Below are 13,122 nucleotides of genomic sequence, written 5' to 3' on the forward strand. Positions count from 1 at the left end.
CATGATAATAGCGGTCGACATCAGCATCGTGACGATATGCCGAAAGCGAGGGCGGGTTCCAGGCGACGATGAGCTGCGCGGGGCGGGACCACGGGGATGCGGACGGAAAGCCAGTTGTGACGCAATCCGTCCGTCAGGCATCGCACGCCTCGACGATCGGGTTGGCGTTAGCGCCGCAAATATGGCTTCTTCTAGCGATAGCCGTGATTTCTTCGGCTAGTGCTCTTCCAGGTAGTCATCCACAGCTACGCTGCTTGCTTGTGCCAGCTACAAACAGCGTTTAGCGCTAAATAATTGTTTATTCTACTCTTAGTTTCTGCGACTACGGTAATTATATGCTCAACTCCGTATATGGGGGTTTAATAGCCGTCTACTGACCTCACAAGTAGCCGAACGAATTGCGATTTGCTCTATTTTTTGTGCTAGTTTACTCGACGTCAACACAACCACACACACATATAATTTGGCCTATTGGCTATCTAGGGTAATGCTACTTGTCCTACTTTTTCCTTAGTGTCCTTAAAGGAAAAAAAAACTTGCTTATCCGCTCTTACTCCCCGTTCCCCATTGAGGGAAATCCTTGAAAATCCAGTTTCTTGTGCTGCACTTTCCGCATAATTTCCTCTCTTAAGCTTAATCTTTTTGTGCTCAAGTGCTCGTCTTCCTTATACGTACGTAAACAATTAATGATTGTTGAATTACGGAGCGTTTTAGGTGTAGAACGACGAAAGGATGTTGAGCTGGATAGCAGCAACTCTTCTTATCCTCCCGATGGTCAATGGTCAAGCAGTTAATGTGACAATATTCACCGAATCACAATGTCCATACTGTACAAAACTGCTACGTGAACAAATTTGGCCATTTTACGTGAATCGACCGGGAATTATGAATTTGCAGGTAATCTTTCATTCTCTTCACATATTATTTCATAAAATCTATCGCAGTAGAATTTTTTTGGGCTATCCTCAGTTCCTGACAAAAATTTTGGTCCGTTTCATGGGTTTTCAACTTCTGAAAAAAATGTTCATATTTTCTCTGGATCTCTGATGAGTAACAGGAATTCGGCAGTTTTCTTTAGAGTGATCACCTTAGCAGAATGGATTACAGAACAGCGCACAAGTAGAAACTAGTGTTTGTGAAATTTAAGGGAATCGCGTAAGGTTAAGGTCTTCAGTTAGGAAATTTCAAAATTTCCACCTTGTTAAATTTTTAAATTTGCGCTGCGCCGAATTTGATTTTAGACGTCGTGTATCTCCACTTCCATGCTCTGAAATTCACCCTACAACATTGAGTTTTTAACTACTCCATCACTAGATCAAGGATATTTATACGTTGAAGAGCATTCTCTTGTCATTAGATACCTTATGACAGGTTTTAACTGCATCGGCACGTCGGAGGTCCGAAAATACAGTCTGGATGTGGCCACTGTCCGCCTTTTTCTTTCCGAGCTGGTCTCTGTAGTCGCTAATAGTAACTATCTTGAAGAACTATTTCCAGAATCACCACTCGCATAAGAGTGAGTGACGAGATTTTAAAGGCATTTTAAAGGCATCCACTTCTTCCTAACTGCCGTAGAAAACGGCCTGGAAGATGCGGCGTGTGCACACGGCTGTCGCGCTCCAATCGAACTCGTTGTAGAAAATAGCACCCCGAAACGCTCGAAGCCGCATCTTCCGAGACGTTTTTTACGGCAATTTGGAAGAAATGGACGGAATCACCTTCCTTTCCATAACCTACGACCTTGTATATGCATAACCCACCTGGAAGCGGCATCACCCCAAAATCATGAGGTGATGACTTTGGGCGATGAGTAACTTGTGCGAGCTTTTCTTGCACTCACCAATTATTTCCGCTTCCGGAGGATCTCCTAGCATGTCTTATGTTTCATCGAGCTTCTTAAAGCACTTCTAGTGAACTGATCACCATCGATTTCTCAGGAGATCAGAAAATCTTTTGAACACGTCTATGATTGAGTCACTTATTTTTGGGGATTAGATTATTTTTTTTTTTATTTTTCTTATTTTATTGGGCAACAGTTTGCCAAAAGGCGAAGAGCACACTATTGTTTTTTTCCAGAACATGTTGATATAACTGCACTTTAATCGATTTGTAGCTTCCGTGGAATTTCAGTATGATCCATGAACATTATGGAATCTGTTATGTTTTTTTTTTCGAAAGTAGGTGGCCTACTACCTATGTATGCGATAAAATGATGGCTTTTACGAGCACCCTTCACCTCTGTGAGACGTTGGACGTATCGCATGCCTGAACTAGAAGAAGAATGTTTTTTAGATTTAAAAAAAATGCATCTTAGCCAAGTTGACGGGATTCTTTTATGTTAGGATCCATTTATGCTAGAGTTCTCACTGCTATTATTTACATTTACTTTTATTTCACTTGCTATTTTTTTCAGTAGAGAAGATTTATAAGATCGATCGAATACGTAAGAAAGACTTGGTTTAGAGTCAAGTAGTTAGTGAGAAGAAATTGACAGATGTTTTAGAATTTTATAATGAAAACTATCTCATCGTGTAGATTATCAGTAACCAATTGCAAATACGTCCTCTTTTTTGAAGAATGAATAACATAGGAAAAGATTGCGATATAGAGGAGAAAAAGCGCGAATTTGCAGATTTAGCGGAGTTTCATCCAGTATCGTCTTTGCCATTGTACATATAAACTAGGTAAGCACTCATATCAATACTCTCAGCAACCGTTTGGTGAAAAAAAATCATTTTCATTGATTTTCTCAGCGTTTTTTAAAAGAAGTTTCACATTCTGATCTGCTACTAGCCTCAATACCATTCCAATGTATTCCTCTGACCTGACCTTGATTCGTCGCCTGAAGAGACTCTCGGGAACTGACCTCAGGTTTTTAGAGAACTTCCGGAAAAAAATTGTACTTTTTTGAATAGTTTTTTTTTGTGGAAAGATTTTTTACATTCTGACGCATCTGCTAATGGTTTCAATGTAATTCCAATGCACTCTTCTCATCCAACCTTGACCTTACTACCTCGACCTCTTTAAAAGAATCTTTAGAACCGGCTTTGGGTTTTAGAATTTCTAGAAGGAAATTGCACTTTTTTCAATGATGCGCTAATTTAACATTTCCTTCCGGATACCATAAATTTCGCATTAAACAACGAAGCTACGCTCCTCAAAATTCATGACCTCAACTTATTTCAGGAAACAAAAACCCATAAGAATCCAAACAACACTACAACACTTTACTCAAACACTTGACTTTATTTACTCTTTTTTTCCGGAGATCCTCAGGGGCGGGGCTAATGGAGCAACTCAATTGAAAATGCCTTAAATATGAAAGTTTGGCGATGAAAACGTCGACAGCGATCAAGGATAACAGAATCACCGTAATCGAGTAGTCATCTATGAGAATCGGTGGATCCGGAGACCATTTGTAACATTTACATTTACAATAATAGTACGGTAACGACGAAGCTGTTCCTAAAAAAAGCAAAGGTATCTGTTTTCACGTTTTCCATACCCAAATCAAGAAACTGTTTTATTCCGGACCCACAAACTATCGTTCGAATCCGTGGGTGTACGTGAACTAGTACGTTGATTACAAGTCCGTGAGTGCTCTTATTGACACCTTGTCCGACGTTTGCATTTTCTATCTCAAACCATTAAAGATTTCTTGTTTTCGTAATGTTGATCTATTTTCTGCACGGCGACGACCGTTTTCCGCCGGATCTTCACAACAATAGCTTGTTCAACGCTTGCTAAACTTTTTTCTTTGGATAGTTTTTTTTCGGTTCGCTGAGTGAGCAAATTACATGCAATCAATTGCCGTTTCCTGTTTTAGTTACGCTCTTAAACGTCCAACAATTATTTTTTTCTAAAAATCGTACTATTTTTCTTGCAAAATGGTTGATTACAGCTAAATTGCAATGATTCTAGACGCAAAATTTATTAGCCACACTAATTCGTTTGTACAATAATGATTCGTCTGGGAAAAAAAGAAAAAAAGAAAAAAACACAATTCAGTGATTATTAAGGAACAGTTCCGCGTTAATTTTTGGGTACCAGCCACTCCAATCGCAACTGTGACCTCAGTTCTAGTTTCTTAACGTAAGAACTGTTTTTTTCTTGGAAGTGTAATATCGGAGCCAATTTTAGACAATATGTTTACGTTAACCACGAAATATCAGTTTTTTTTTGTTTTATTTGATAGGAGTGATTATTTTCTGAATTCCTAAGAATTTCGGAGTCCGTAATAGGCCTGCTTCTCAAAACGTACGAAGTTAGGTAAGGATGTGCGGTCACATAAGTAAATCGCGAAAGTAGGAGATCTTTTGGCTTCAACAGTCTCATATATCGACTTCTGATCCGCTAAAAATGTCCAGGATGGCGGAACGCCGTACGTGAACGCGCGTAATCTCGACCAGATCTCGTTCACATACCACCAGCAGCGGCTGCTTACGCCACTGAAACAACTCGCAGCTGAATTTGCGGCGATCAGCTGTGCATCGTGGTGACCACCGCATCGAATCTGGTTCTTAGATCTGAACACATAACACTGATGGTTTTGCCAGACAGCAAGGAGAAAACCCCGCACAACCACAGCATTAATTTGCTCATTTTCGTGCACAGAGAAAAATGCGAGATATGAATAATTATCCTCATTCCTCTTACTATAACTTTTTATTTGTTACGATATTTACAGTTGAATTAGCTAATCATAATAATAATGTGGTGATGCACTTCAGGATAGACAAAACACCGACAGTTAGTACAATGCAAGGCGAGCTTTCCAGAAGCTGTTGTGAATTCTGCATTTGCAGAATCAATCAATTACCGTATCCTGCTCTAGTTACGCTCTTAAATGTCCAACAATTATTTTTTGCAGCAGAGTCAAAACGACATGAAGAGCGGTGCAGTCGCGTAGGCGGCTGCGCTCGAAGCGGCGCGGTGGAGCGCAGCGGTTAGTATCCAGGTAGGACCCTTACTAGCACCATCCATCGCTGCAGTTCGCGATGACCTCCTCTGAGTAATTGCACTTTCCTGGAATATACGGTATTTGAAACCTAGGAACAGACGAAGAGGCCTCGGATTTTCTGTTTGTTAGTTATTATTTAGTTTGTATTATTATTAGTTTACTATTATTAGTTTGTTTTATTTTTATTAGTTTGTCTATACATATTTTGTATGAAAAAATATTTTTATATTAGACATTATATGAAGAGCACAGAATCGCTCGGCTTTACTCCACAGATTTATTTTCTTCTTCTTTCTCCAGATGGGGTACATTGATATCATGCACCAGTAGGTGGCTTGTTGCCGATATGAGGACAGAATTATTAATTTTAACTTCTTGTACCTAATTTTGACTGGAAAATACTGCTGCGATTGCGTCTCTTAAAAACACATGGAAAGTCAATCAGGTCTTTTAAGGTTTTTAAATTAATCTTTCCATACTCTACAATAATTAATTACTACTTTAGAACTAACGCGTACACTGCACTAAATGTACTTTTCCAACCACCCTCATCCTTCCATTCTACGGTAGCCACCACTACAATGAATCCTTTAATAACATCTATGGATCTGAAAGGGATGATGTCCATAACCGCAACAACGATTTTTTTGAAGAACAAACTGGTTCTTTTTATGTTGGATGCAGGAAACTGGATACTGCAATATGAGGTTTAGTGGAGTGACATTCTGTCACTTTTTTAAAGTCTCTTCTTCGCATTGATTGATCTGCTTAGGATGTCCATCCCCTCCAGTTTCCATTTGAGAAAAAAAAACGATTGTCAATTTTGTTCTTCGAGAGAGACTGCATCCCAAAGTGCACAAAAAAAAGAAGAAAAAAAGGGATCAATAGTAATAAAAATAAATTTACATCCAAATTCTAGACTAGAAGTTGAGTGAGTATAGGAATAACTTTTGGAGGCAAAATGTTAAAAAAAAATGATTTAATAAAGTGGGGAGAGGATAGTAATTCAGGTATCTATGATAACAGACGTTACGACAATAGAAATGTAGGGACTATTAGTAATACTAGTAATAATAGTAATAGGAATAATAATAGCAATCATACAGCAACGACGATCATTCTTCGCCGAAAAACAAAAGAAAGCTCGTCCGTGTTTTTTCCCTTCTTCGTTTTTTCTTCGCTACTTGATTCATTTAGTTGTATATAGCTACACATGAGCATCACTCGATTTCCAATGATAATATCTATCTATTTGGCTTATTTTGAACTCTGAAAAACATTTGCATACGCACCACTTATTTTCTAATTTTTCGGCGGCGGTAATAAATTAGAGAACAAGGGTTAAGGATAATTGCTGCTCAAAGATAAATTATGTTTGATCCAGACAAAAAGCCAAAAAAGGTAACTGTAGTCAAATATTCGCGCAAAATGGACGTTATCATGAATATTTTGATACCTTATTCATATTTGAGAGTTCTAGGATCTTAAGAACTTGTGGCATGTTGCAGATTTGATTAAAAGACTTGCATTCCCAGCGAGAAAGGGTTGGGCGTGGAATTTCATCAGAAAACTATCTATGCCCAACAATGCTTTAATTTCTGAAGATGTTTTTCCAAAAATAGCGGCAGCTTTTGCGAGATCAAATACGCTATTCTGTCCTTTCATTATTTACTCGAATTTTTGAATAGGTAGCGGCGAGCTTTGCTTAGATTTTTCAGTCCAGTAATCCGGTTTAGTGGCGTGGTGGGGTGTGGCGCAGTCGGTTAGAGGTCCGTTGTAGCCATATGGTCGAGGGTTCGAAACCTCCCTAGTGCAAACCAAGCCTTTCATCCCTCCGGGGTCGATCAATTGGTACCAGACTTGTCTGGGAGGATAAAAACACTGACTTGATCGTCGGCTGGCCCCCGCAAGTCATTGTAGAGGCCAACACGCGTTCCAAAACCTCAACGATTACGAATTCCAGTAAAACGCGTTGGCGCATCCCAAGTGGATTGATACGCCAGTGACTTTATCCTTTTTATATATCTGTGTGATCAGAAAACAAAGATTTTCAATATTTTGATGTTTATTAACTTTCTGTTCATCAAAGAAATGAGGCTAGATTCTCGGAGGACTTCCTGAAGACGTTTGTAACTAGAGAAGAATGCGCTTTTCCCCTAAAGCAATGTCCTTCAGCAATTTCGCTTTTTATTGCTGTTCAAGTTTTCTGAAATTATAAAAACAAGTTTCGAATATCTTTATTGCAGTGTTAGACTAATAAGCCAGAAGAAACACACAATTTAAAATTGACGAAACCATTCAAGTGAAACCTCGCCATTGACTTTTTCCTTACCGCCTAGATGGAATAAATAGATTCGCGTTGTATTTTGCACACTTTTTGCAATGTGTAACATTTTCGTTACTTTTGAAGCAACTCACATTCTGACTTCTAAACCAGAATTTCAATTGGTTTTGGACGGAGAAGAATACGTTGCACTTTTATATGGTGACTGTGCTCCATAGAATTATGGAAATAAGGGAGAGGAAGAGGAAGGAGGCTTTTGGTCAGCGCGATGAAAGGGAAGCAAGATTAGTGCTGAGGTAAGTGAAAAGAGATAAGTGAAGCTTAGCGTTGTTTCCCTTGGGGCATGCAACTGCACGGGAACGGAATGTGATATTTCCTAGGAAATTCAAGTTTGATGGGAGTCGGGTTAGAAGACATATCCAAGGAGTTTATTCTTGGCAAGATCCATGTTTTTTGTGACGAATTGGTTTTGAGAAATTTAGTACCGGAGTAACGCAGTTAATCTACAAAACCTTAGTCTTTAAAAAAAATTCTATCACTTTGCCTACACCATCATAATAGAACTTTTAAGGTTGATCCACTACTTCGGCAAAGTTTAACTAAACAAAAAAATCAAAGAAACCTCTCCTTCTGCAATCGGTAGTGAAATGTTTTATTAGCCGTATTTTTAACCTAACAGCTTCTCCAATAATTTAAACGCTTTTTAGATATAAATAGGAGTAGAAGCACGAATAAGCACGGAAATTTTTCAGTGTTTAATTATGTAATCAGACTTGGCTTTGCAGTGGTTACTGTTTTTCAAAGACAGGACTCATAGAGAATTTTTTTTTAAAAGGAGTTATATTGCGCTTTCGTGCTGCTGTTAAACGATCAGTGAGGTTGAGCTAACTCCTACTTGCAAATAATTAAATTGAATGTCTACTCCTGACTGAAGTGGCAAAATATAAACGAAACATAAACATGATATAATATAAACTTGACCAGAAGAATGGATACCCTCTATCTCAGGTGATTCCATTCGGCAAGGGGACCTGCGACTACGACTACAATCGCAACTTCCATTGTAAATGTATGCACGGACCAACGGAATGCGATTTGAATCGATTACAGAACTGCGCTATTTCTGTAGGTTCCTTCCAACATAGTTGCTTTGCTCCATCCGCGTTTTTTTCCTCTTCATTTTTCACTTATTTAGTATTTCCCACGCCGACATCTTGGACTCATCACATGCATTCAAGGACTTTCAACTCTTCGTGAAGCTTTCAGCCGTTGTCTCAGTCGATTGTCCGTTAGAACGCAAAGGTGGTTTTATTTGGAAGTATAAGAGCAATCAATGCTTTACACGGTGAATGTATTTGACAATAACGCTAAAAGACAACAGCAGTACGTTCCTGTGATTATCTGAATGCATAATTTTCACTTTATCGCGTAACTGTCTATGGTTCCAACCAGGTTTATTGTCTCGCGGATAATTACATCACGATTGCTGCTGTGCTGATTCTTTGCCACTTCTCGAAAATAGTTACGATCTGCTGAGGATGTTTCACTCTTCTCGACTGACAGCCTAAGCGTCAAAGGCAGCGTATCACGAAATTAACTATGCTGGGATCCCACCACGAAAAGTTGGAGTTAAGCGTGTAGATTGTGAACATCAGTGTGATTATTCTTACTTTCTGCCCTGTTGTCTTTAGAAACGCGATGGGACTCGGCCTTTTCGCAGCAAATTTAACTACGAAGCACCTAGTAACGCCCCACATCTACGAGGCCAGCGTACGTACTGCGTCTGCCAACGATCAGAAGAAGAAGCTTCAGTGGCTACTCGCTCGCAGACGCCCCACCTCGAGTGCGCCAGCCACCGTAGAATTGATGCGTCACTAGGTGCATCGTAGGGAAGGGTCGTCAAGGTGAATTGAACGTGATAGCGCCCATGCTTATTATCTACTTTCCCAATCCAATCTTTTCGTGGTGAGATCCCTACATCGCCAACTTTGCGATATGGTCTCTCTAGGAATATACATGTATATCAACTTTGATGATTCTGTAGCAAGGAACTAACGCAGCTTCTCCCAGTATCGCAGCACGGCTGCATCGCTGAAAGCCGAAGATTCCGAATTTCTCGACAACATGGTTTTTTTTCCTAAGAAGAACTTTTCTAGGTTCCCACTTGAACTTGTTTTTCATTTGAATTAATCGTGAAACTGCCCGCACCTTTGCCGCAGTGTCGCCGTTGAACATAGCTCTGCTATTTAGATCTAAAGTTCGCACAGAATCCATAAATTGCTCACTGTTCCATATCCTATGAGGTTTAACGTCTTGCCCGAACGATGCGTTCACCTAGGTCCCACATTCGATATTTTTCGATAGTTCAATGAGACAAGACGATGAATTGCTGCCACAGTCTCGATACCCCTGCAAGGCATCTGTTAGGCTTTGGGCTTTGTCTGTGTACTGGACGACAACATTTCTCGGCAATGGCAATTTATATGTGTACTCCGCCATATACCCGTGCAATTTATAAAGCTAGTGCTTGCCCAGAGCGTATATACGCACCTGATTGCGTCTAGTACGTGCAAAGAAACCGCAAGCAGCTAGCAGTAAGACTTGTATAACTAGCCCCATTGTATGACAATCAAAAAAACTTGTGAAACGTCCCATTGACCATTGGAACAATGTCTTAACATTATCTCAAAACAAAATTCAGTCAGTATTCAGAAATATTCAACGCTCGATCCCTCTCAGCTGCACACTATTAGTGATTGTTATTTAATGTTTGAAAAAACTGATGTTACTTAAAATAATTTTCGTCTTCTTCTATTTGTACCTGTCTCCTGTCTGCATCCCTTCATAATCACCCATGCTTTTGCGCAAGGATGGGTGACAAAAAAAGGACAAATGAAACGAAGGTAAAGTATTATAAATGAATGAGAGACTGCTAATGTGTACAGAAGCGCTGAAGCGTATAAGCGTTAACGTTAGGAAAAACATATAGTCGGGTCAAAACGATATGAAGCACGGACATTTGCGCAAGCGGCTGCGCCTGAAGCGGAGCAGTGGAGCGTAGCGGTTGGGATCGTGTAAGGATCCTCGCTGCCGCCAACCACCTCTGCAGTTCGCCATGGTCCCACCTCGATTCCAACCGATGTCTTCACCGCACCGCTTCCGAGCTCGGCCGCTTGCGCAACGGTCCGTGCTTCATGTCGTTCTGGCCCAACTATATATGCTATACGAAAGCATGAAAAAAGATAAGAACCATCACTGCGCAAGAACGATTTCACGTCTATTACGCGTTCCTGTTTCACTGTTTGTATGCAAAGATGTAGGTTATGCTTAAAAGGAGCATACCACGAATCTGAGGTGGTACAGATTTCAGGTGGAGTATTCGTATGCGGGATAGTAGATTATGGAGACGGGGGTAGTTCCGCTCATCTCTCCCTGCATCACTGCAAACAGCCGCCTCCAGAATGCTGTACGACGAAATCTATTGCAACGCTCCACCCCTTGCGCCGCCTCCGCCTTGCGATTCGTCGAAAACCAATTCCGACTGCCCCGATAGGCAGTAAGGAACGCTATGCAAGGGTGGCGCGTTGCACTAGAAGGCATCGTACAAAACAGCATTCAGGTACCGGCTGCTTGCAGTGATTCAGGGAGAGATGAGCGGAACCTGAAATCCGTACCACCTCAGATTCGTGGTATGGTGCCTTTAAAGACATCACTCCACGAATCTGAGGTGGTACGGATTTCAGGTGGAGCATTCGTATACGGGATAGTAGATTATGGAGAGGGGAGTGATTCTGTCCATTTCTTCTTAATTGCCGTAAAAAACGGTCCCGAAAATACGGCTTCGTGCGTTCTGGCGCACTTTTTTCTGTAAGGAGTACGACTGGAGCGCGCCAGCCTTGTGCGGCGCCGCATTTTCCGAGCCGTTTTTTACGGCAACTAGGAATAAATGAACGGAATCACCCTCTTCTCCATAATCTACTATCCCTTATAAGAATGCTCCACCTGAAATCTGCACCACCTCAGATTCGTGGGGTGATGCCTTTAAGAATCACATCACTCATACTAGTCTAAGTTTGGTTCAGAAAGCTAATCGAATGTGCCACAACTCAGACGGGTGAACTTCTGAACTACTACTCCATGGTGAATACGCATCGTGCTGGTGTTAGGGTAAGTTCAGAACGTTACCAATTGAAACATCTCCGATGAGTGATGCTTCGACGATTCAGATCTGGCCCACTATGTACGTCAACGGTGTGTTCTTCGATCGAAGCTATCCGGTCGAGACCAAACTTTGCGAGCACACTTCGTGGTGCTAAACGCACAAATATCACAAATAGCTGCTTCAGTAACTATATCGACATATCAATGAGAATATGAATTAATGTAGTAGATTTTACCCATGACTTGCGATCCTGAACCAATGCCGTCTTTTGTTTCCCGTCTGATGAAGATGTTTCCTCGTTCCTGCTCTCACTGTTGTATATACGTACGATCCTCGTTGTTCTCACCTTACGGTGTACAAACACTTTCTTTTAATTATTTATTAAATAGTAATTCACAATTTTTCGAAATTATATCAGCGGTTGCTCAGTCCTTTGAGGCGACCAGATTTCCTCTTTCTGTTCATGAGACGTAGCAATAATGCGAATAAAATCGTATCATAACAACTTGTATGTACTGAATAAGTGGTGAGATGAGGTGTTTCGTCAAATGTGGGGCGGTTGTAGCGCATCCGGTGAGAGCTGTGATTGTCATTTGTGATGATTCGAAACCTAGTGCGTGTCCCAGTGCCAACAAAGCCCCTCATCTCGAAAGTCGATAAATTGGTACCAAACATGTCTGAAAGATCGAAACGATGATTTGACAAATCGCCCGCTCGCCCAAGGCATTGTAAGGCTGCACATGCACTCATAAACCTCAAACGATTCTGAATGAAAGCCAATTAAAGGAATCACCCCAAGAATCTGAGAAGGTACGGATTTCAGGTGGAGTATTCGAATACAGGATCGTAGATTAGGAAGAGGGGGTGATTCCGTCCATTTCTTCATAATTCGCGTAAAAAACGATTCGGAAGATGCAGCGCCGCACAAGGCTGGCGCGCTGCAGTCGAACTCGTTGTAGAAAATAGCGCAACGGAACGCCCGAAGCCGTATCTTCTGGGCCGTTTTTTACGGCAATTAGGAAGAAATGGACGGAATCACTCTCCTCCCCATAATCTACTATGCCGTATACGAATACTCCACCTGAAATCCGTACCACCTCAGATTCGTGGGGTGATGCCTTTAACGGACTACCGGCTCTTAGAGTTGCGCCGTCAGCAGGTGCTTATTAAAACACCACCTAGCATCTAACTGAGCGATATATCATTCTTAACTTTTCATGATAAGATTTCTTGCTGTTATTCAAAACTCTTTCAATGTTTTGAATTGAGGAACGTCGATTTCGCGTAACAAAGTCGCGACTGGTATCTTGAAATGGGTATTGTTACATTACGACAACGCAGTGAACACCTAAAGAGGTGGATGGTTTCCATTTCGGGAACCTAGGTGCCCCTTCACTTCGTGTACTTATGGTTCTTCCCCTTTCGCTAATCTACTCTGCCCCACAATATTCGTAAGTGATCAGATAAGTCGCTAATGATATTACGCAGTCATTTTACCCATTTCGCACGAACAGGTTAATTGTTCCATAAAGTCTACCATAGGAGCTACGGCGAACTAGCCGCTTCTTCGAGTTTGCAATAAAATGGAAGCAGAAGGGATTTTTTTTAAACCATGGGTTCTACTATTTGACGCCGGCGCTCTATTACACGGCCAGAATTCTGAATGGGAAATCTTCGCTTGGTACCGATTAGTTTGAGTGGTATGGTCAACCTTAT

General features: G+C 41.0%; 1 protein-coding gene across 2 annotated transcripts; it reads left to right on the top strand.

The window, feature by feature from the left end:
• Positions 1–732: 732 nt before the first annotated feature.
• On the top strand, positions 733–11,560 carry RB195_009420 (uncharacterized protein; the record flags this gene model as incomplete). 2 transcript variants are annotated; one of them, XM_064189965.1, is made up of 5 exons in its annotated part: positions 733–897; positions 8,253–8,369; positions 8,440–8,546; positions 11,327–11,411; positions 11,471–11,560. In XM_064189965.1, 5 exons carry the CDS (start codon positions 733–735, stop codon positions 11,558–11,560), a joined length of 564 nt encoding a protein of 187 aa, XP_064047548.1. The 2 variants fall into 2 exon arrangements, with proteins under 2 accessions (XP_064047548.1, XP_064047549.1); XM_064189966.1 differs by having other exon boundaries at positions 772–897.
• Positions 11,561–13,122: the final 1,562 nt, after the last annotated feature.

The sequence above is a fragment of the Necator americanus genome, chromosome III, assembly GCF_031761385.1.
Source record: "Necator americanus strain Aroian chromosome III, whole genome shotgun sequence".
NCBI classification, from domain to species: domain Eukaryota; kingdom Metazoa; phylum Nematoda; class Chromadorea; order Rhabditida; family Ancylostomatidae; genus Necator; species Necator americanus.